Source organism: Grampus griseus (genome assembly GCF_964374135.1).
Source record: "Grampus griseus genome assembly, chromosome: 1".
Lineage (NCBI taxonomy): Eukaryota > Metazoa > Chordata > Mammalia > Artiodactyla > Delphinidae > Grampus > Grampus griseus.
The window spans coordinates 151,775,268-151,800,015 of record NC_139017.1 but is presented as its reverse complement, the minus strand read 5'-3'; the positions used below and the strand labels follow the sequence as shown (position 1 = coordinate 151,800,015).

General features: G+C 43.7%; 1 protein-coding gene across 2 annotated transcripts in view; it reads left to right on the top strand.

Moving 5' to 3' along the window:
- The window catches only part of MACF1 (microtubule actin crosslinking factor 1), a gene marked incomplete at its 5' end in the record, with an annotated part of 341,117 nt that overhangs the window by 121,469 nt on the left and 194,900 nt on the right, over nt 1-24,748 (top strand). For both annotated transcript variants that reach the window (XM_082674679.1, XM_082674680.1), the window contains 5 exons: nt 483-544; nt 13,241-13,330; nt 15,072-15,167; nt 17,209-17,286; nt 22,099-22,191. In XM_082674679.1, coding sequence (XP_082530805.1) covers nt 483-544; nt 13,241-13,330; nt 15,072-15,167; nt 17,209-17,286; nt 22,099-22,191 — 419 coding nt within the window. The remainder of the gene's footprint in view (nt 1-482; nt 545-13,240; nt 13,331-15,071; nt 15,168-17,208; nt 17,287-22,098; nt 22,192-24,748) is intronic.

The window sequence follows — 24,748 nt, the reverse complement described above, 5'->3', positions numbered from 1 at the left end:
TGAGGCTGGGGAAGAAGCTGGAGTGAGGGAGTACTGGGGAGGAGGGGGTGGGAGGAGAGCATTGGTCAAGAGGACCAGTGTGTGGAGGGTGAGATGTAACCCTGCACTATAGGTGTCCCGAGCGCCAAGGGCACTGCACCCCTTCTGTTGGGGGTTTTCACAGCTTTGGCTTTTTGGAGCTTGCTGGGGGCAGGGGAAGCAGGGAATCACTGTGCTCCCTGGAGAATTACGATGCGAAGGAGACTTTGCCATGACAAGATTCTTGAGAAACATGATTCTGTCTAATGCATAAAGTGACAACATGGTAAGGACAGAAGAGGAAGTTCAGACAGACTGAACCTTCCCAACAACAAGACGCTGTCTCATAGTCCTGAGGAAACTGTCTCCACTGTCCTGGAGAATCTGGGTGTGGGCAAGGCAGTGGTTGGGGAACGTCTTGCCGGGTAGCGCTAAGCCAGTGCCTTCTCCTTGTTTCCTCACAGATGAACGGGACCGTGTGCAGAAGAAGACGTTCACCAAGTGGGTCAACAAGCACCTGATGAAGGTAGGACCCCTTCGTGGATGCTGCCCTGGCCCCTCTGGCTGCTCCTGATCTGGATCTATCAGTCCCTTCTCTCAGTTCATGTTACTGGCCATGTGCTCCAGTTGATGGGGATACACATGACTTTTTTTTTTTTTAAATATCTAACATAGTCCGAATAACGTGGAAACTTCCACTGATCAGTTTCTTGGTGAAGACAGTAACACCTCCATTACCTGAGGAGGCTGAGGTTGAGGATACCGTGGCGTGATTCCTGGGATTTCCAAGAACACTTTGCACCAAACTTTACATACTATTTTATAAGCCCCTTTCTTGCTTTAAATTTTTTAACCTGATTAATGTGGAAGGATGGGGCAGAGGAGATTTTGTTCTCTCTCTTAAGGTATGCAAATCTTGAATGATCAGTTTAATGAATTTTTAAAATATGTATATTCAGGTGTAACCCCCATACAGTTTAAAATACAGAGCAAAATGGCTAGGGTTGGAGGGAGATCTTATTATTATTTTTATATTATTATTTTTAAATAGAGGAAAATCCAAGGCAGAGGCATATTAAATACTCACCTAAGGATAAACAGTATGACTAATGTGGCAGTCAGATTTGAAAACAAAGTTTTTAAGTTACAATAATTACTCAAATAACTGTGAGCTATAATAATTACTGCTCTGGGAAAGATTACCAGTGACCTCTCAATTGCTGTATCTAGTAGCCTAGTTTTATCTTCTTCTCTTTTGATTTCTCTGTAGCATTTGACAGTGTTGACCAACTCACTGCTCCCTTTGTTTTTTTTTTAAATTTATTTTATTTTACTTTATTTATGTATGTATTTATTTTGGGCTGCATTGGGTCTTCATTGCTGTGAGCGGGCTTTCTCTAGTTGTGGCGAGTGGGGGCTACTCTTCGTTGTGGTGTGCGGGCTTCTCATTGCTGTGGCTTCTCTTGTTGCAGGGCACAGGCTCCAAGGGCACGGGCTTCAGTAATTGTGGCTCATGGGCTCTAGAGCACAGGCTCAGTAGTTGTGGCGCACGGGCTTAGTTGCTCCGCAGCATGTGGGATCTTCCCGGACCAGGGCTTGAACCCGTGTCCCCTGCATTGGCAGGCAGATTCTTAACCACTGTGCCACCAGGGAAGCCCTCACTGCTCCTTTAAAGCTGTCTTTTCTGTTGCCTTCTGGGACACCGCTTTTTCCTCAGTTACCTCTTCCCTCCATGAATGCCTCTCTCACTGGCTTCTCTTGCTCCTTCTGAGTCCTCCACGTTGACGTTCCCTGGGTCCTAACCATTTTCTTGTTTTCTACTCTGTATTCTTTGGCAGTCTCATTTGCGTTAGCCACGGGGGTCATTTGGTTGCATGGAATGCAAGGAATCATAAGTTGAAAGGGTTACAGGGTGATCTCCAGAGTCTGGTGTCTGGATGCATCTGAGCTTTATGAAAACTAAACTTTATTGGGCAGTTACTCTCTCTTTCTCTTTTTATGAGGCCTTGTGTTTCTTCATTTTTATATCTTTCTGTGTGTCTCCTACATTTAGTTCTCTGCATTCCTGCCGTTGCTTGTGTGTGAGCCACGGTGGCTGTCCCTCAAATGGTAATGTAAACCCCTGCAGCTACATGATTCTAAAGATGCAAACACAAGCAATCTGGTTGGCTGAGGTTTTCTTCTCCTCCATGGGTCAGTGGTCTATCTATTTAGTTCCGTAAACTATGGCCGGTGAGATGGTTACATAAATCAAACATGGCTCGTTAGGGCCACTTGTTTAACTACAAATGAGGGCGATTTTCTAACTACAAGATATAGATAAGGAGGTGATGATAGAGCCTTTTCCTGCATTCTTTCCTAAGCCCAGGACCTGTATCTCACAGTGTACTTGACACGGTCATCTGGATGTTACCCAGACATGTCCTGTATTCAACACATCCCAAATTGCCCAGTATTTTCACTCGTGTACCTAGCTGTCCAAGTTAGGAACCTAGAATCATACTGTATTTAGTCCTGCCCATCATCTCTCCCTGTCACCAACTACAATCAATCACTTCGAACTCAGAAAGATGCTTGCATCTGGTTTCTCTTCTCCATCCCCATTACCTCTGTTCTAGCCCAGGGCCTCTTCATCTCTTGACTTGGCCATAATAGTTTCCTAATAAAGTTTTCTATAAGAACAAATATAATGATAATGGTAGTAGTTTATTGAGTGCTTACTGTAAATCAGACTTTCTATACTGAGTCTTTTATATGGATCATCTGATTTAATTCTTCACTGACCTTATGCTGTAGATTCTATTAATAGTCCCATTTTATCAGTGAGGTTCAGAGAGGTTAAATAACCTGTTCGAGGTCATACCACTAGAAAGAAGAAGAACTAAGATACTAGAACTCAGGCAGCCTAAAGTCTGGCACCTGTGCTCTCAACCTCTGCGCTGCTGACACCTGGTCTGCCTACCTTTCCAGGCTCATGGTGTCATATTCCTCTCAGACCTCAAGCTCTTGCTGAACTGTTTGCCATGCTATTTATGACACTGTATCTTCGCTCATGGGGCTCCCTCTGCGTGGATTACCTTCCCCAGCTCTGTTCTGCCTGGACAACACCAACTTAACACCTCCTCAATAGATACTTTCCTGACTCTCCCACCTGGAATTGACTGGCCTTTCCTTTGTGCCCTCCCTGTATTCGTTATGTACTTCTGTTATGGCACCTGCAACATTCATCTTTCTGCCAGATTGTAACTTGAAGGTTGATGTTGTGTCCTGTTTTTTTTTAGTCGGGACAAAGGAGGAAGGGAGAGAGACAGGGAGAAAAAACCCTGCAATTTTCCTCTAATTTCTTCAACATTTACCAGTTAGTTGCCTCTGGTTTGGTGGCACATAACTCTGTCATGGTGCAGAGCCCTTCACAGCCTGTTTCCAACCAGGCATTGTCCCCTGCATAGCCTGTGCTGTAGCCGTACGAAACATCTCACTGCTTCCTAAACACTGTACTTCCGTACCTCTTTGCTTATTCATTTCTCTCTCCCTTGAATGCATGTCTTTTCCTCCTCTGCCTGGCCATCACCCACTTACCCTTCAAGACCCAGGTCCAGTATCCCCTTCCTGAGGCTCTGACCTCCATCCCTTGGACTAAATTAATTGCAGCTCCATCTCTGTGCCACACCACTTTGAAGAGATGGGCTTGTGTGTTCACACGTTGGTGTCCTCTGTTCCTTGAGGTCTAGGACTTGTGCACTGTCTCAGCCAAGTACTGCACCCGGAGCATGAGAAGTATCCAGTAAGGATTTGTTACCATGAGTAAATAATAGCTCAGTAGTCTTTTTAGCTTACAAAGCATATTCTAATATGACTTGATCCTTACAGTAACCCTGAAGGAGGTAAAGGTATTTTATCCTTTCAGTTTTAACAGTTGAGGAAAGTGAGAATTAGAAGAATGAAGTGACTTTCCCAAGGTCATACAGCTAGTGAAGGATGGAGCTAAAGAGCAGGCATGAGGCTTCTGGCCAGAATTACTTGCTGTTACTATTAAATATGCCCCCACCTTGCTCTGCTTTCATACCTCATCTCTTAACAATTGGAAGAACTGAATTTATCCTGCCTCAAGCTTGCCCCCCTAAACTCTGTAGCTGGATGCAAGTGCTCTGCCTCCCTGCTCTTCACTTGCAGCTGATGTTGCCTGTTGAACTTCTGCCTCAGTTCTGTGTGATGACAGGAGGCCCAGGGAGGGAGAAACTAGACGAACACATAGCATTGTTAGAAATTGGAGGCCAGCCAGAGCTTTACTTAAATCCTTGGCAATTTTTCATCTCTTCTCAGGCCCCCAGCCTTACAGTTCCAATGGCATTTTCTCATCTTGGAATATTTCACAGAGATTCACTGCTTATCGGAATCATTGCTCCATGTTGGAATTCTTTGAACTTTGGGCTGAGAATTAGGGATCAAATCTGTTTTTTGTAATTCAGGCATCCTTTGCTTTGCTCCCCAAGTACACATGAACTACATTAGTGTTGCCACTGGCAAGTAGAATGATGTAAGATCAAAACAGCCAAGCCCCTCAAGTGCTAGATTTAGTTGACCTAATCTCTTGGATTCCCAAGTATCTCTTTAGGAAACAGTTTGTTCTTGCATAAGCAAATCAATGCCTCTTTATTAGCTGAGAACACTGTTGGTCCAATCATAAAAGAGATTTAAGGATGTAAGCATCTGAAATATATAAATAACCTAATTTAGAACACAAGTCCTACAAATCGAAGAGTTCTGCTCATATGCCAGAACCATCACAAATAAAAACCTAGGGCTTCCCTGGTGGCGCAGTGGTTGAGAGTCCGCCTGCCGATGCAGGGGACACGGGTTCGTGCCCCGGTCTGGGAGGATCCCACATGCCGCGGAGCAGCTGGGCCCATGAGCCATGACCGCTGAGCCTGCACATCCAGAGCCTGTGCTCCGCAACGGGAGAGGCCACAGCAGTGAGAGGCCTGCGTACTGCAAAAAAAAAAAAAAAAAAAAAAAAAAAAACACCCTAGAGTTTTAAGTGAGATTTTATTCACATTATCCTTGATATATCTCTGGGTTCTGGTAGCTGATAAAGTATCCCAAAGAGAACTTCAAGAAAGGCTGAAACGATGAGACAGAACTGAGAGCATGAGCTCCTGAAAAGGAGGAGGAAGGCTTTCTCTGGTCAGTTTCTACTGACTGCGGAGGTTAGTGGGTAGAAAGGAAGGAAAGCATTTAAGCTAACAGATGGACTAATTCTTTCCATCTTTAGTCATGTATGCAGTCTAGAAGCAACTGGCCTTCCTGGAATTTTAGTTAAGAATTCCAGATAAACCAGCAAAAGTTTTTAACTCCAAAGTTTTACTAATGTTCTCAATTTTTCTCCGCCTCTTTGAGGCTCTCTAGCTGAACACAGGGTGGGAGAATGCTCTAATGGTTCCAGGCACTCTCTCTTGCGCAGCCTCTGTGCTGTGGCCACATGAGATGGAGACTGGCAGTGGAGTGTAATTTAAGAGATTGATGGAGTCGTGCTGGTCAGATGCTGAGGAGAGGAATGTTTCCTTTGTTGCCCAACTGTGACTGTATGGTGGTGGTTTGTGACCATGTCTGCCTAGACCTGAGTTTTCAGGGCTTGATTTCACCCTGAATGCATCTCGACCTCCACTGAAGGTTTTGGTTCTACATTGGGACTTGGATTCTCTACTCCCTGAGCATTAGTGCCTGCCTATTAAGTAAAGATACCCTTGGTGGATTTTAGAATCCTCCTCATCCGCAGAGAATCTTTGTTAATCAGGGTTGGCTGTTACCACTGTCAGATTCCTTAAAACTTAAGGAACTTTCAAAACAGGCGATAGGATTCTCATCTGCAAAGAGCCTCACACTTTGCTCCCCCATCGCACTCTACTTACTCCAAAAGGGGCCCTCAGCCCCCACTCTTATTCCCTGTGTTCGAGCACAGTTCTCTCCAGAGTGAAAAGTCTGTGACAACTGTTATCTGTTTTTTTTTAGTATTGGGCTTTTCTGGAGGATAAATTTGGCCTTTGAATCAGTATGGAATTTTCCCTCTTACAGTTTAGAAATCTATAAATTCAGAAATCCATCTGAAGCTACCAGGCTCACTCTTACTTTCCCTGTATCTTTTAATAAGTATAGATGAGAGTAAATAACATACTCTTCTCTTTAAAACTTTCTCCTCTGACCTATATATTGTTCTTCAACATAATGTGGATCAAGGAAGTTGAGCTGCTTGTGTTTTCTTTTAAGAGTCTTCGAGCAAAACTTTTCTAGATCAGGCTTTCTGCAGGTGTTAAAGAATACTGCATGACAGTCGTTGGTTCTTTTTTTGTGGGGGGGCTCTTATAATTTAATAATGTTGTTAATACGTTGTTTCTACCCTTCAAGCATCATGGAAGCCTTGTGAGGGGAAAGAGCATTGAACTCAGAGTCAAGAGACAGTGATCTGACACTTTCCAGCTAAATGGTCTTACAAAGTTATTTAACTTCTCTAGACAGTGCTTTTCTCATGTGTAAACTGAGTGTATTAGAGTTAAGTAATCTTTAAAGTCCCTTTGGGCTCAGATTCTGATTCCAAGCACTTAAGTGCAATTTATTCCCTTTGCTAAAGCCACTTAGAAATTGGGCGAAGCTGTTTATTTTTTCATAACTTCAAGCCAATCTTCTAAAAATTGGGAGAGCAGAGTTTTCCTTGGCTTACTAATGCATGGTGATTGGGGAGGATTGGCTTGGTCTCAAAATTTAGTCATTCATTAATTTTTTTTTTGGCTGTGTTAGGTCATCGTTACTGTGCGTGGGCTTTCTCCAGTTGCGGTGAGCGGGGGCTACTCTTTGTTGAGGTGCGCAGGCTTCTGATTATGGTGGCTTCTCTTGTTGCGGAGCCTGGGCTTTAGGCGCGTGGGCTTCAGTAGTTGTGGCACACGGGCTCAGTAGTTGTGGCTCACGGGCTCTAGAGTGCAGGCTCAGTAGTTGTGGCACACAGGCTTAGTTGCTCCGTGGCATGTGGGATCTTCCCGGACCAGGGCTCAAACCCGTGTCCCCTGCATTGGCAGGTGGATTCTTAACCACTGCACCACCAGGGAAGCCCCATTCATTAATTTTTAAAAATAGCTATGTTGAGATTTAATTCACATATCACATAATTCACCCATTTAAAGTGTACATTTCAATGGCTTTTATTGTATTCACAGAGTTTCGCAGCCATCACCACAATCAATTTTAGAATATTTTCCTCATCCCCCAAAAGAAACCCTGTACCCTTTAATCATTATCCCTAACCAACCCCCCATCCTCTCCCCCAGCCCTAGGCAACCACCAATCTACTATCTGTCTCTATAGATTTGCCGATTCTAGATATCTCATACAAATTGAATCATACAATATGTGGTTCTTTGTAAGTGGCTTCTTTCACATGTCATAATATTTAGGCATTTGGATTATTTTCACTTTTTGGCTGTTGTGAACAATGAATGCTGCTATGAACATTCATTCATGTACAAGTTTTGTTTTTGTTTTTTTCTGGACATGTTTTTAATTCTCTTGGATATATACCTAGGAGTGGAATTACTGAGTCGTATGGTAAATTGTGTTTAGCCTTTTGAGGAACTGTCAGACTGTTTTCCAAAGCAGCTGCATCATTTTACATTCTCACTGGGAGTGTATGAGGGTTCCAGTTTCTCTATAGCCTCATCAACACTTATTATCTGTCTTTTTTTTTTTTTGCGGTACGCAGGCCTCTCACTGTTGTGGCCTCTCCCGTTGCGGAGCACAGGCTCCGGACGCGCAAGCTCAGTGGCCATGGCTTACGGGCCCAGCCGTTCCGCGGCATGTGGGATCTTCCCGGACCTGGGCACGAGCCCGCGTCCCCTACATCGGCAGGGAAGCCCCTATCTGTCTTTTTGATTATAGCCATCCTAGTGGTTGTGAAGTGGTATCTCACTGTAGTTTGATTTACATTTTCCTTATGGCTAATGATATTGAGCATCTTTTCATGAGTTTGTTAGCCATTTGTACATATTCCTTGGAGATTTCTAAAGAACTAATTTTGATGGTGATTTTCACAGGGAGTACAAACAGGTAAGGACCTGGATAGTTGAAGTTTTTCACTCATCTTGTTTGCTAACAGCAGCATGAGTATTTGTTGGAAAGAAACATATATATGGATGCTTTCTGAGCACTCTTGGCTTCACTTGGCTGCCTCTAATACTTTCCTGGTGCTTAGTCCACCAGACTTTTTCTTAGGAGATTTGTGGAAAACTTCAGAGGCGATGTAGCATGTACAGAAATGGTGACGACTTTAGAAGGGGGCAGACCTGGGTTTGGTTGGCCTGGTCATTGAGCCGTATGATCGTGGGATGTTAATTGAGCCCTCCAAATCCCCCCTCTGCATCTGAACATTTTTTGATGTAAAAGCACTAGTAAGTGTTAGCAAGTTCTTTTTTTTTTAATTATCATAGTTCCTTATTTTTTATTATTTATTTTTTATTTTTGGCTGTGTTGGATCTTTGTTGCTGCACTTGGGCTTTCTCTAGTTGCGGTGAGTGGGGGCTGCTCTTCGTTGCGGTGCGCGGGCTTCTCATCGCGGTGGCTTCTCTTGTTGCGGAGCACGGGCTCTAGGCGCACGGGCTTCAGTAGTTGTGCCTCACGGGCTTCAGAGTGCAGGCTCAGTAGTTGTGCACAGGCTTAGTTGCTCTACAGCATGTGGGATCTTCCTGGACCAGAGCTCCAACCCGTGTCCCCTGCATTGGCAGGCAGATTCTTAACCACTGCGCCACCAGGGAAGCCCCTAGTTCTTTATCCTTCTCTAGGCAGAGCTGTGTCCAGTATGCTTCAGAAACAGACTACTGTTCTCTGTTGAAAATTATCTGAGAAAAAAAAAAAATCTTACTATACTCCCTTCCCCCATTACTTTTGTCTATATCTCTCTACTGGTTTTCATAGTTACTTAGTTATTATAATCACACAAAGACTGAGAAACAGTAAACTAGGACTCATGTAAATTTCATGTAAGGTGGTTGAATTTTGCTATTCTCAGGTGTAAAACATAAACCGGAATTTTCAGAAGGAGATATTGGGGCCTTGATGTAAAACTAACTTTACATTTCAAGTACTTCCTTTTTCTTGGTGTTTGGTATCCTACTGATAACACGATCTCACCTGGTCTGCAGCCCTGTGTAATTTATTTAAATAATTACTTGATGACCACTCCCGATTTTTATACCCTATGTTCAGGTCTTACCTGTCAATAATAAGTCCCTCATTATTGTTTCTTCTCTTCTTTTTTTTATAAATTTAATTTATTTTATTTATTTATTTTTGGCTGCACTGGGTCTTCGTTGCTGCGTGTGGGCTTTCTCTAGTTGTGGCGAGTGGGGGCTACTCTTCATTGCAGTGCATGGGCTTCTCATTGCGGTGGCTTCTCTTGTTGTGGAGCACGGGTTCTAGGCGCGCAGGCTTCAGTAGTTGTGGCACGTGGGCTCAGTAGTTGTGGCTCGTGGGCTCCAGAGCGCAGGCTCAGTAGTTGTTGCACATGGGCTTAGTTGCTCCGCGGCATGTGGGATCTTCCCGGACCAGGGATTGAACCCGTGTCCCCTGCATTGGCAGGCGGATTCTTAACCACTGCACCACCAGGGAAGTCCCTGTTTCTTCTCTTCTTAATCCTAATAACAAGTATTTAATAATTTCTGACTTTTTAAAACCTACTGTTCATTTAAAATCTGATTTCCATTCCACCACTCTCTAGAAAATTATTCTCACAAAAAGCACTCTTATTTGTAGGAAAATTCAGAAAGCCTTTCTTAGTTTTCGTCCTCCTTGTCCTGTAGCATTTGATACTGGTGATCATCTCTTCCTTGATTACACTTTCTTGGTTTGTTGCCTACCTCTTTCACTGCCTTTTCCCCTACCCACCCCCCCTCCTTTGTTGATTGCTTTCCCATCTCCTGCCTTCTAGTTTTGGCTATTCCTTCAGGCTCAGTCCTTAGCCCTCCGCTCTTCTTTTTTCCCTAACACTGAAAGCCCAACATTTCCCATGTCTTTGGCTAGCACCTCTATGCATATGACTTCTAAACTTAAGTTCTCATCTGCCCCAGATTAAATTCTGGTATTTTCAGCTGCTTCAAGAACATTTCCATTTGTAGCTCCTTTGCTGTTGTTTTAAATTCAACATACTTCAGATTGAACTTGTCAAATCAAACTTCCTTTCCAACTCTTATGACCTGCTAATTTCTTGAGTGGTGCACTGTGGTTGAACCCTTGGACCCACATGAGGGAGGGGTCTTGAAATCTTAGAGCCACTGGTGTGTTGGAGTCAACTGTCATGGGCTCATGAGAGCCAAATATTAAACTTTCAGGAATTTTGTGAGCTATATTTGCTAAGCACAGCCATTATTAAAAATTAAATTATGTAAACTTACAATTAAATAAATTGTATTTAAAATAAAGGTAATAAATACTCACAGCTCGTCTCTTCAGTTACTTTACTGTGTTGTCACCGTCTGTGCTCTTGAGGGCAGTTGCGTCTGTTGTGTCTCTCTGATGGAAATTCTGTATATTGGTGTGCTGCTGTACATTTCTCCCCAACATTGCTTTTAGTGATGTTGTATTAATAGCTTGAAATTGGTCATTTCAATAGAGTATTTACACCATGAAAATCAACAAGTGATACAAGTCTGGGGTAAATGTATTGTTTCATTCATTGTCTAAACTTAAGAAAGTGAGGGAGAAAATGTTAGTATTGCAGATTAAACTAAAATATGTGTCATATTGTCAGTAGCACAAAAAAATTGAAGAAATATTCTTTAAATATTTGAAACCTATATTTAATTTTTAAATATTTGAAACCTATTATTCAATTTATCATGAACCATTTTCTCCAGTTGGGTTATCTACCTGTCAACTTCTTATTCCTTCGCACACACGTACAAACATGCATGTCTTGCATGTTTCCACCCCTATACCTAGCCTTATGTGGTTTTCCCCTGCTCTTTCTTTCTATCAAACATTTTCTAATCCTTCAAGTCCTTTCTTTTCTAGGAAGTTTACTAAGATGTTTCCACCCTTTATCTTTTCTGATTTGCAATCTGTTTTGAATGCTAGAATATTATAGTTGGAAAGGACTTATAGTTCAATCTTCGACGTGAATGTAGAAATTCCAATATCCTAGTCTCTGCTTGAAAAACTCCAGTGACTAGAAATCCATTATTCTGAGAGTAAACCCTTTCTCTTATTGTCTAGAAAATTAATTATGTTGAAAAGAATCTTCTTCCTTGTAATTTCCAATTGTCTTCTGATTCTGTGTTTGAGCATATCAGTGAAGTTGTCCCTAGACTTGGAATGAATCAGTCACTTTAGGCACTTCCCACAGCTGTGTGACCATAACTTCTCAGAGCCTTAGCTTCCTCAGTTTCTGTTATAGAATGGGAGTAATAAGTAAACTTCACAGGGCAGTTGTTTGGATTAAGTAAATAAAATGAGATTATGTCTGATTACAAAGCATTGTAGTAATGGCAAAGACTAATATCAGAAAGACCAGGGCTTCCCTGGTGGCACAGTGGTTGGGAGTCCACATGCCGACGCAGGGGACACGGGTTCGTGCCCCGGTCTGGGTCTGGGAAGATCCCACATGCCACGGAGCGGCTGGGCCCGTGAGCCATGGCTGCTGAGCCTGCGCGTCTGGAGCCTGTGCTCCACAATGAGAGAGGCCACAACAGCGAGAGGCCCGCGTACCGCAAAAAAAAAAAAAAAAAAAAGAAAGACCAAACTGAGGCCCGTCTTTCCACTTGTGACCTTAGGCAAGTTATTTAACCTCTTTGTGTCTCATTTTCTAATGTGTAAAACAGGAATAATAATACCTACCTTATGGATATGAGGGATAGATGAGATAACATCTAAAGCATTAGCACAGTGTTTGACATTACCCACACATTTTTCTAAAGTGATATCTATTTGTTTTTGCATAGTTTCAGTTATAAAATTAGAATTGTTTTTTCCCAAAAGAAAAGTATTTCTCAAGTTCACTATTAGAAGTATTTGGTAAGGGGCTTCCTTGGTGGCGCAGTGGTTAAGAATCCGCCTGCCAATGCAGAGGACACGGGTTCAAGCCCTGGTCCAGGAAGATCCCACATGCCATGGAGCAACTAAGCCCATGTGCCACAACTACTGAGCCTGCGCTCTGGAGCCCACGATCCACAACTGCTGAAGCCCATGTGCCACAACTACTGAAGCCCTCGTGCTTAGAGCCCATGCTCTGCAACAAGAGAAGCCACCGCAGTGAGAAACCCATGCACCGCAACAAAGAGTAGCCCCCACTCTCCGCAACTGGAGAAAGCCCACACGGAGCAACGAAGACCCAACTCAGCCAAAAATAAATTAAAAAAAAAAAGTATTTGGTAAGAAAGGGGTTAAATTAAGGTACACCGTATGGAATACTGGGTATCTAGCATTTTAGTTTCCTTCGTAGCACTCTGGAAGGCTTTTCTGACTCTGACTGGTCTCATCTGTCCATCATTGGCCGTCATTTCACATTTTGGTCCATAATAATTCCTGAGATGTTTCAGGATGATTAAGACTCCCCATCCCTAGTCCAAACTTTCTGGAGTATTTTTCATGGTTGGCTGGAATATATAATGGATCTGGCTTCAATTTACTTATTAATTATAAATTTACTTATTTATTTTATATTTATTTTTGGCCACGTTGCGTGTTTGTTGCTGCACGCGGGCTTTCTCTAATTGTGGTGAGTGGGGGCTACTGTTCGTTGCCGTGCGTGGGCTTCTCATTGCGGTGGCTTCTCTTGTTGCAGAGCGCGGGCTTCAGTAGTTGTGGCTCACAGGCTCAGTACTTGTGGCTTGCGGGCTCTAGAGCACAGGCTCAGTAGTTGTGGCGCACGGGCTTAGTTGCTCCGCGGCATGTGCGATCTTCCTGGACCAGAGCTCGAACCCGTGTCTCCTGCATTGGCAGGCGGATTCTTAACCACTGTGCCACCAGGGAAGTCCCTGGCCTCAATTAAAAAAAAAACACACATACACTTCTGTTAAGTGTTACCATTTCATGTGTATTATACTCCAACCTGAAAATTCCTGAATTTTTTGTTGTTTCCAGTTTCAAATTCTTTAATTTGTGTTTACCTAGGACCAGAGATTCTTGTGTAGATAATAAAATAATTCAAGATAGAATAAAAATCAGTCTGTTTCACTCTCATGCACAGGTCCGGAAGCACATCAATGATCTTTATGAAGATCTGCGGGATGGCCATAACCTGATCTCTCTGCTGGAGGTCCTCTCAGGCATCAAACTGGTGAGCTTCTCTCTTCTCCTAATCAGTTGACCTCACAGGTGTGGCCCTATTAATGACATATGGGTCCACCTTGTTGAGTGCTAGGGCAGTGACTGTCACTGTGTCCTCTGTTACATGGGAGGAAAAAGTAGAAGAGGTCATTGGTGGACTTTATAACTCAGACTTAACACTTTATAAATGCTGTAATTTCATCTTAATTTAACCTGATGTATCATATATTCTCATTTCTTGATGGAATCAAGTATCAGTTCTGTTCCTTTCATATTTGCATGTTTTCTCCTTACTTGTTCTTTATCTATTTATAGATGCTAGTGTTTCAGGAATAGCAGATTTACATTTAAAGGTTTTTGAATAAGGTGCATTTTTCTTCCTACAGCTTTATTTCTAGTCTATATAGACTCCTCCTATTTTTGCTTCTACCTATGAATTGTTCTATTTCTATATTCAACAAAGCCCTGAAATTTACATTTAAAAGCCCAGGTATTTAGAGTCATTTTTCCCGAACCACCTCACTTTCTCCCTTCTGGGATTCACTGTCTTTCGCAGGGTTGGAGAAGTGCTGAAGTTGCTGTCTGAGCATAGCCCCAGACGGAGCACGTCTGGGCTCCTTGGATAATTCAACATGCCTGCTTCCTCCCCAGATGTATTAAATGTGGCTTGTGGAAACACTTACCTGTCTGAGGGCAAAGGCTGTCTGAACCTCTTGGCTCATGAGTTCTTATCTTCACTTCGTTTGAGGGATCAGTGTAACCTCTCTGTGGGCTCATTGTTTCCTCTATGGGAGCCTAATGGAAGCCTGTGATCCTATGCAGCTCCTGCTCTAACTCGAGCGTTGTAGACAACATACTTTTCATTTAGAAAAGGCCAGGGCTGAATACTGGAAACACCTGTGAGGGAGGAGTGCTCTGGAGAGGCACACCGCCCGAGGAGCTGGTGGAGCCAGCGTGCTCACCGCCTTCGGTGAATTCTTAGTCATTGTTTGTTGTGTTTCAAGAGCAGGATTTGGCACATTAGATTTCACTCCCTAAGTAATAGCTTCTTCCACGGTTGGAGCTTGCCTTCCCTTGGGGCCTTTGTTTTGGTTTCACTTTTTTTTTGATCTTACAGTAGAATTAATTTTATAATGTTTAGTGGCCTAAAATTGACAGATGCTTTTATTAACATAGCCAGTACATATGAATTCTAGTTCTTCTCTGGCCCTCATTTATAAATCTCCTAAGTAATCAGAATTTTACTTTCACTGTGCTGGACTTAACAGTGCTCACAAAGTTATATTTTGGGCAGTTTGGTTGGTATATTTGATGAACTTGTAGTGATTTTATATTGAAAAGTGATTCTTTTCAGTGATGTTGCTTAAAAAACAGGTTAAAACCACTCCAATCTGATTTCTTTTTCTAACCTTTGAAAACCTACAGAGATAGTCGTAAAATATCATCTTTTCACCAAAAACCACCCAAATATGTCTTTCATGGTTATTCTCATCCTCCTCTCTGCCTTACTTGATTCACAGAAGTAGGGAGGGTGGGTGGCCGTGGAGAATTAAAGCTGTGTTTCAACAAAAGAAGTGTTCAGTATAACCATCTGCTCTGGTCTTAATTTGGTTTTTGCATCTTTCTGGAGGTGGGAGGGTATTTTCATATTTATTTTCACCTTTTTTTTTCCTGCATTCATTTCCTTTTCGTTCATGTGTTGTGAATTTCCTGTTACTCTGTCATGTCTTTCTCTTGGTTGGTGGCCAAAGGAGCCAGCAGGGCTGAAGACCCTCCGTCTGGTGAGCATGCCCTCCTGGCGCCATACAAACAGCAAGGAGCAGGAGGAAGATGATGATGATGATGATGTAGTAGGTCCTCCTGGGGCCACCAGCATCCCAGCCGGCACTGCAGGGCCATCAGAGAGTTTGGGGTTCTCTAGGTCTCCAAGTAGCTCAGTTACCAGTTGCCTTCTTCCCTGTCCGCCTGGGAATTTGGGTCCCAAAGAAAGTGGTTAAAACTAATTGTGCCTCTTGCCACTGTTAGATGATCCTGGAGTGGGAATTGTTTTGCTTATCTGAGAGTAGCTGGCATGAAAAGAATAAGGGTGTTCGGTGGCATCAAGTCCCTTTGTGACCTGGAGACCCATGGCTTTCTGGTGGCCTTGCTATGTTGTCTGAGTCGAGATCACAGAATCGTGGAAAGCTTAGTTGACAGCACGACAGTTATTGCTTATGACTCCACACTCCAGACTAACGGGGACTGTCCACCTCTCTGGCCTCCAGGTTCTCACCACACACCATGTCATTTGTTTTCAGAAGAGCCTGGTGTTTGCAAACCACTCACTGCATGGAGATACTCTGCTTGGTCAATAACATCTCTAGTTGCTGTAGAGGACAGATATTTAACTTGCATGTTCTTAGGCGTATTTTTCGTGGGGAGTACTTAGGAGTAAAGATTAGAGTGTGTAAGAAGGCCATTTTCTGCTTGCAGGCTCTAAGCTATAGCCTGTGATCTTTCTCCAGAAAGAGGGCTTAGGCAATATCCCCATTCCCTGTCCTCTTAAAGTCATCTTTTCACCTCATTGATCTCCCTTCCCATTGCCTTAGAGTCTTCAGTTTCACAGGCTCTGTCATCTTCTAAGCTATAGTCACAATTAGTTTAGCTGAAATGACTGAGAAGAGGTTCTCACTAAGAAGATTTTTCCTAAAACTTTGACTTATGAAGTTATCCTGTTTCACAGAGAGGCCTCATCCTCTCTGTCGATTACTCTGGTTTGGAAGTTTTGCTTAGAAGGGTTAGGGACCCCCACAGAGATGCTTCCACCCCATCTTTCCATGTGGTGGGTTACTTTTTGCCCATTTCAACCTGGGGCAGTGTTTCTTCTGTGCAGGTGCCCACAACAGAGCTACCTTGTATTTTATTGGCCTTTAATTAGTACCAATTTGACATTTACAAATGAATTGGGTATGATCTAGTGAGAGTAATGTTTTAGTCCCAATTGTAGTAAAATAAAAACAACATTGGAAAGTGAGCAGGAGAGAATGTTCCAGAGGTAGGTAGCAGTCCCTGTACCCACTGGGGAAACACTTCCTGCACTTCTGGATGGATAGGAGTTGAGCAGTGGACGAGGCAGTGGGGACGGGCACCAGGGGCCCTGGGTGAAGGTGGGCCTCTCCCCCGTGGCTGTTATGACATCCAGGACCGAGTGACTGGCAGGAAATACCTTTCTTTGGAGGACTGTGTTGAACAGCCCTACGTCATCAAGGTCTTTTTTGCTCTGGGTATTTCATACTGGGGTAAAGGGTGGCTTTGCTACACCAACACCCGTCTTCCTAGAAAACACGTTTCTTCCTGATTTCTGCCTTCCATTCTAGGTTTTTTCACTTGCTTGTTGAGCATGTGTAACTCCTCATTCCCTAGTATAAAATTGGCTACCTCTAGTTTCTCTTGCCAGGTTTGTAATACAGTTGGCTGTGTCCATTACTGTGCAGTATGCAATTAGGACTGTCTACCGTTCCTTACAATAGCATTTAACTGCGATTCTGGGAGCCATAGAGGCAAGTCTTTGTTCCCATTAACGTCACATCCAGAATCAAGTTCTGCCACGTACGACTGCAGAAGAACCCGTAGAGGAGCTGCGGCACTGCCTAAGCGTTTGCATTCACATGGGCTGTGTGTTCACGGGGATCCTAGTGGTAAACAAGGCCTTCTGGGGCCTCAGCAAGCATGGTGAACACACACACAGGTCCTGCCCTGGGGGGTGCTTTATGGGATGCTCCCATGCCTGGCTTCAGTCATGAGGAATTCTTTGTGGTCTTTTAGTCCTTGAAATGAAAGAGGAAAGTGGTCTGCACGGGTAAATTGGTGTACCTGAAATTAACATCCCTTTTGTTTGTTTGTTTGCAGCCCCGGGAGAAGGGCAGGATGCGTTTTCACAGGCTGCAGAATGTGCAGATTGCCCTGGACTTCCTAAAGCAGCGACAGGTAAGAGTGTCCCGTGTGTTCCCCATTCTGCCAGGGAATGTTGGCATCGGGTCCCTCGATGTTCTCAGTGCCCCTGGTATGTCCTCAGTAAATCCGACCGATGCAGTTCTGAGTCTTGCTTGCTAGTGAACAGCTGTATTGTGTTTGAACAAATCATTTGGTGGTCCTTACATAGAGTTTGTGGCCTGTCTCGGGGGGGAGAGTCTTAGAGAAGAGCAAGATGTGAAAGATTGACTCACCTCGGGTGGAGGTCAAAGGGAAGATGAAAAATAAACCAGCTCAGAAGATGGGAAAAGGTACATCGTCTAGGAAGAGGGAAAACCAGAGTGCTCCATCATTATGAGAACTGGGTGAGGGGATGGTCAGGATGGCTGAACGGCACATGGAGCTGAGGCGAAGGTCTCAGCTGTGCAGCATTGGTGACTTAAGAGAACAGCCTCAGTAGAGCAGAAAAGTGTTTAGGACATAGTAAAGAAGCTTTTCCCTCTTTACTAAATAAGGAAGGAAGAATAAAGAAGGGAGATGGCAACATATTTTTAGACATAGAGGGAGAAGCCAACGAAGAGAGGAGAACAGAATGAGAGCAAGGAGGAGTACGAGTCAGAGCCTGTTACCCCGGAAGGTGCCTTGGAGATCCTCTAGTCCAGCCTTTTTGTTTCATACGGAAGGAAACTGAGAAATGACCTGCCCCAAATCTCACAAGGTAGAGCAAAGCTGGGACTTCCACTGAGGTCTCCTGACACTTGTTTAACGCTCCTTCCGTGCTGCTTTCTACACACGTTTCCTCCTCCCATTGCTTCCTAATTGATGGAACCAAGCCCAGGGATAGAGGGATGAGATACAGAGCACAGCTGACGTGGTTTCTTTGAAAAAGAAAGGAAAAAAATGCCTCTTCTGTGATACAGGGAGGAGGAAGGAAGGAGGGATAAAGACAAAGAGAAAGATTGTGGAGAGGAGGAAGGTGGATGGATGAGGGAGTCAGGGATCATCTGCCTAGAGGGCTGTTTGGAGAGACTTGGTATAGCTGCAGTCGCCAGGCAACAGCACCGGTCATGAAGACATTAGATGGTACACATATTTTTGGAGTTAGTTCATTTCTGTCACTCTTATCGGTAATTCTCATTAACTTGGGAAATTCTTTTTCTGTGTACTCCTGTAGCAGTTTGCTTCTAATATAATACTTATTACTTTATTGTTATTTCTCTGTTTGCTGTAATGCATTGTAGGCCCGTGAGGACAGGGAACGTGATCTTGCTTAACATTTTTATCTTCATACCTGTCATCATGAATGGTCCATAATCAGCACTTAATAAATAGTTGTTGAATAAATTGATAAATGAAAAGAGGTAGGAGAATTGGAGGCTGACGTGTTTAGGGGACCAGAGAGAGCAGCGTTGGAATGTCTGTATGTAGAGTTACAGGAAACCAGAGAGGGCCTTAATGGGCAAAAGGTGAATTGAGAAGAACTGATTAGCTGGAAATATAAATAAGGATGGAGAGGAGATTGGTTACTTGGCTGCAGTAAAAATGTGAGCGGTTAACAGTGGACACAGAGAAGGGCAGAGAGAGCTCTAGAGCAGTTCTTGCTTACGGTGAGATTGTAGCTGTGCAGGTGTCCAAAGCAGAGTGAAAATGAAAGTCATCAGAAGTGGGAAGGCAGACAAATTGTACAGATGGGTGATACTTGGGTCATCGAGATGAGTGTGACAGTTATCAAGAAAGGTGGTAGAAGATGAGGTAGGAAAGGTAGGAGTTAGGTGTGAAGTCTCCGAGGAACAGATTGGCAGAGGTTGGAAGGTGGCTTGGCCAAGGAAGGTAGACTTCAGAAAACAAGGGGAAAGCTGACAGAGTTGGGACTGAGGAACGTGGACTTGGCTGATACTGTCAGCCTGCCAGCTGTGGGCTGCTTGTGATTAGAAAACCTGCACTCAGACCAGAAGCAGGTTGTCCCACTCCCAATATACAGAAGAGGAAACTGAGATGCAGAAAAGGGAACGAATTTGCCCAGGTGTCTTGGTCATTCAGGTTGCTGTAACACAGCATCACAGCCCTGGTGGCTTATAAACAACAGAAATTTATTTCTCACAGTTCTGAACGCTGGGAAGTCCAAGATCGAGGCAGATTTGGTATCTGGTGAGGTCCTGGTTCAGAGATGGCTTTTAGCTGTGACCTCACATGATGGAAAGGTCGAGGGAGCTTTCTGGGTCTCTCTTTTTTTTTTTTTTTGGCAGTACGCGGGCCTCTCACTGTTGTGGCCACTCCAGTTGCGGAGCACAGGCTCCGGATGTGCAGGCTCAGTGGCCATGGCTCACGGGCCAGCCGCTCCGCGGCATGTGGGATCTTCCAGGACCGGGGCACGAACCCGTGTCCCCTGCATCGGCAGGCGGACTCTCAACCACTGCGCCACCAGGGAAGCCCTCTGGGTCTCTCTTATAAAGATACTAATTCCATTCCCTCAAGGCCTAATCACCCCCAGAAGGTCCCACCTCCATATACCTTCAGATTGGGTGTTAGGATTTAACATATGAATTTTGGAGGGACACAAGCATTCAGTCTACAGCACCGGTCACCATAGTGTAAGGGAGAAGTGAGGCTTCTGTTTGAGGTCACTAGGTTCTTTAGTACATGAAGATTTCAGTTCAATTGAAGAGATAAAGGGAAAGCAGCTTCAGGACGGTTTGCCACAGTTGTCAGGACCTCCATGAGGGTACAACAGACACTCGCAGGGGTGGAGGTGGAACTGGAAGTAGGCTGGTTTTCCTAGGACACTCTTGGTTTCAGCACTGAAAGGCCCACGTCCCAGGAAACCCGTCAGTTTCCAGCACCCAGGGATGGTTGGTCACCCTGGTGGGGGAAGGGCCTGTGTGTCTGTGCACATCGTGTTGTTGGAATGAGATTTTAGGAGTAAAGCATATGCTATGGGAGGTGTGGGTAGGTGGGGATGTCTGTGACAAAGGAGGGGAAATAGATGGGAGCAGGCCAGAGACCAGTAAGGGACAAGGGGCAGATCTCTCTCTCTCAACCTTGAAGAAATAAGAAAGAAAAAGAAAAAAGTCAGGGCTGTGGTGACTTAATTAAAAAGCAACTCATAATAGCATGTGCTTGCACGGTTGCTTTGCTGGTGGGATTGCAAAATGGTACAGTCACGCTGGAAGATACTGGTTGGCCAAAAAGTGCGTTCGCTTTTAAAGTAAAAATCAGACACATTTTTCGTTTTCACCAAGAACTTTATTGAACAAATACATTCACCCTTTTGTTCCACTGCTTTCTGCCATTTTTCAGGCAACTTCGTAATTCCATTTTCCCAAAACTTTTTATCTTTTTGAGCAAAGAACTGTTCCAGGTGCCTTTTACAGTCTTCCAGGGAATTGAAATTTTTTCCATTAAGAGAATTTTGGAAATACCTAAATAAATGGAAATCTGAAGGTGCACTGTCTGGTGAGTACAGTGGGTGAATCAGAACTTCGCAGCCAAGCTGTAACAGTTTTTGCCGGTCATCAAAGAAACTTATGGTCTTGGCGTTATCCTGATGGAAGATTATGAGTTTTCTGTTGACTAATTCTGAACGCTTTTTATCGAGTGCTGCTTTCACTTGGTCTAATTGAGAGCAGTACTTGTTGGAATTAATGGTTTGGTTTTCCAAAAGGAGCTCATAATAGAGGACTCCCTTCCAATCCCACCATGTACACAACATCACCTTCTTTGGATAAAGACCGGCCTTTGGTGTGGTTGGTGGTGGTTCATTTCACTTGCCCCACAATCTCCTCTGTTCCGCATTATTATACAGTATCCACTTTTCATCACCCATCACAATTTATTTTAAAAATTGAACGTTTTCATTACATTTCAGTAGAGAATCACAGGCGGAAATATGGTCAAGAAGGTTTTTTTCACTTAACTTAAGTGGAACCCAACCATCAAAGCGATGAACATAACCAAGGTGGTGCAAATGATTTTCAACGCTTGATTTGGATATTTTGAGTATGTCAGCTATCTCCCGCGTGGTATAACGTTGATTGTTCTCAATTAATGTCTCTATGTGATCGCTGTCACCTTCAACTGGTCTACCTGACCGTGGAGCATCGTCCAGCGAGAAATCTCCAGCACAGAACTTCGCAAACCACTTTTGACATGTTCGATCAGTCACAGCACCTTCTCCATACACTGCACAAATTTGTTTTTGCATTTCAGTTGCATTTTTACCTTTCTTGAAATAATAAAGCATAATTCGCCAAAATGTTGCTGTTTTTCTTCAACATTAAAATGGTTACAAAAAAATTCACCAATTTTGATGTCTTTTTTTAAATGCACACTGATATGACAGCTGTCACATACAATCTAACAAAATTGTTTTGAATGAAGTTAAAGACAACTAAGTGCTACTAGAGCCATCTGACGGAAAAAAACGAACGAACCTTTTGGCCAACCCAACAGTTGGGCAGTTTCTTATAAAGCTAAACATACACCATATGACCCAGCAATCCCACTCCTAGGAATTTACCCTAGAGAAATGAAAACGTGCTCGCACAAAAAACTGTACGTGAATATAGGAGCTTTATTCATAATTGTCCCAAACCGGAAACAACGCAAATGTCCTTCAATAGATGAGTGGATAATTACAGTGTAGTGTATCGGTATAGTGGAATACTCCTCCACAACGAAAAGGAGCAAACTGTTGTTACATGCAGCAACTTGGATGGGGATCTCATGAACATTATGCTGAGTGAAAAAAAGCTGTTATCAAAAGATTACATACTGTGTGATTCCATTTAAGTCACAGAGCTCTGAGACCAGCTTTTGTTTCTTTTTCAGGTGAAACTAGTGAATATTCGCAACGATGACATCACAGACGGCAACCCCAAGCTGACCCTGGGCCTGATCTGGACCATTATTTTGCACTTCCAGGTAGGGTCTATGAAGTTTGTGGTCCTGGTTGCTTGGTTTGGACATGGCCTAGAAAGAGTTAGAGGTTGCTCTGCCTTCCAAGGGCACACTGAGGCTTGCTTCTCCGTATTTGGCAGTGAATGAGGGTGAGAGTGGGAGTTGGAAAGGAAGATTAGGGTGGCCTGGAGGCAAAGCTCTTGCAGTGTAAACCCAGAACTTCCACATCATTTGCATGATGAAATGGGATTTTTCACTTGTTTGTGCTTTGGCCCTTTCATTGGCAGTCTGGTTATTAAAAGTCTGCTCAGCTGAGTCAAAACTGTCTCTTCAGGGACTCAGAATGTGAGGGGTGGGGAGAGATGTTGGATTTGATGCTCTAGAAGGGTGGAGCGAAGCCTTATAATCCTTCTTTGTTGTAGACTTTTCCTCATCTCTAATGATCTTAAACAAGCCTAGTTAATTGTAGCACTGTCTTAGTTATTTCGGGCTGTTATAATGAAACACCATAGGCTGGGTGGCTTAAATAACAAACATTCATTTCTCACAGTTCTGGAGGCTGGAAGTCTAAGATCAGAGTGCTAGCATGGTTGGCTCCTTGGTGAGGGCCCTTTTCCTAGTTACGCCCTTGCATGGCCTTTCCTTGGGGCATGCATGCAGAGAAAGAGATCTTGTGTTCCTTCATCTTTTTATAAGGACATCAATCCCATTATGAGGGCTCCACTCTCATGACCTCATCTAAACCTAATTACCTGCCAAAGACCCCACCTCCAGATACCATCATATCAGGGTTAGGGCTTTAATATATGAATTTCGAGGGGACACAAACATTCAGTTCATAGCAAGCACCTTGGTGTCTGGGTTTGTTTATGTGTTTATAATCACAACCTTGTAGCATCCATCACACCCAAGAACAGTGGCATGTTGGTAGTGTTCACATGGTCACACAGCCTTCCTGTTGGTCCCTCCTAAGAAGATAAATCCTTTTCAAGTCTGGATTGCTATTGGAAAATCACAGCCCTATTTTTATAAGTAGACTATCTTGAATCACGTTAGCTCAACTAAACAAAACTATTTCTCAGACAGTTCTCCTATACCCAACAGCTGTACACAAGGCTGATCGATTACAGGGAGCACTTCTTTTTTTTTTTTTTAAATTTATTTATTTTTGGCTGCGTTAGGTCTTCGTTGCTGCGTGCGGGCTTTCTCTAGTTGTGGCGAGCGGGGCTACTCTTGCTACTCTTGGTTGTGGTGTGTGGGCTTCTCATTGCGGTGGCTTCTCTTGTGGAGCACGGGCTCTAGGCATGGACTTCAGTAGTTGTGGTGCATGGACTTCAGTAGTTGTGGCGTGTGCGCACGGCGGACTCAGTAGTTGTGGCGTGGGCTTTTAGTTGCTCTGTGGCATGTAGGATCTTCCCAGACCAGGGCTCGAACCCGTGTCCCCTGCATTGGCAGGCAGATTCTTTACCACTGCGCCACCAGGAAAGTCCCCGGGGAGCATTTCTTGAGCAGGTGGGAAAAGAAGGCTAATATAAATATCTCAAGGCAGTGACTCCCAGGGCTGTGGCTGCTGTGATGTCCCAGTTGGGGAGTCAGCGCCACCTGCTGGGTGAAGGCAGAACAGCAGGTGTCCCAGAATTCCTGAGAATCTGGGAAATTCTGAGAGCTCAGGGTTTATTTCTTGGCGCTCTGGTTTGGAACCAGTGCTGGCAATCTGCAGCATAAGTAGGCTTAGGAAAGTGTGGAGGTAACGTGTGTTTTTGTGGAACCACAGGGTGTCCTCAGGCATGCTTCGGATATAGGGATAACCACGAACATGAACTTGGCAGTGTGCCTTGGCAGGGTGGGAACAAGAACTTTGCTGAGCTTTCATAGAGTTACCCTCTTGGCACCCTTATGAACAGAGGGGTTTTTTAGAGAAACTTTGTTGGTTGTTTGTATTTCACCACAGACCTGCCTTCACTTTGAGAGACCAATGTTATTCCTCATAGGTGTGAAGTAAGAGGAAGCTGTCGACTGGGTCTTTGTTTCTCCTGACTGCAACTAAATTCAACAAAAGGGAAATTCAGGGGTCAAGGAATGAAAATTGAACTGGCTAATTAAAATTTTCCTGGGACAGAGGAGATGGTGGTAATGTTCCTTAACTGAACACTGCATCAGGAAAATGTTCTCTCTTACTCTCTCTTTAAAAATTTGTTATGAAAAATTTCAGACATATATAAAAGCAGAGAAAATAGTATAGAACCACCATGTACCCATCACCTAGCCCTACAGTTGCTAACTCATGGCCAGTGTTATTTTGTCTATATCCTGATCCACTCCTCAAACCCCCAGGAGGTTATTTTGAAAGGAGTCCCAGACATCATATAATTTCATCTGTAAAGATTTCAGTGTGTATCTCTTAAAGACTCTTCATTTAAGCAAACCACAGTGTTATAACACTGTAAAAATCAGTAATTTCTTAAAATCATTGAATATCTGAGCACTGTTCAGATTTCCCCAGTTATCTCATTTAAAAAATGGCTTGTTTGAATCAGAATCCAGAGTCCACACATGTGTTAAATTTTCCCCTCCTCTTTTT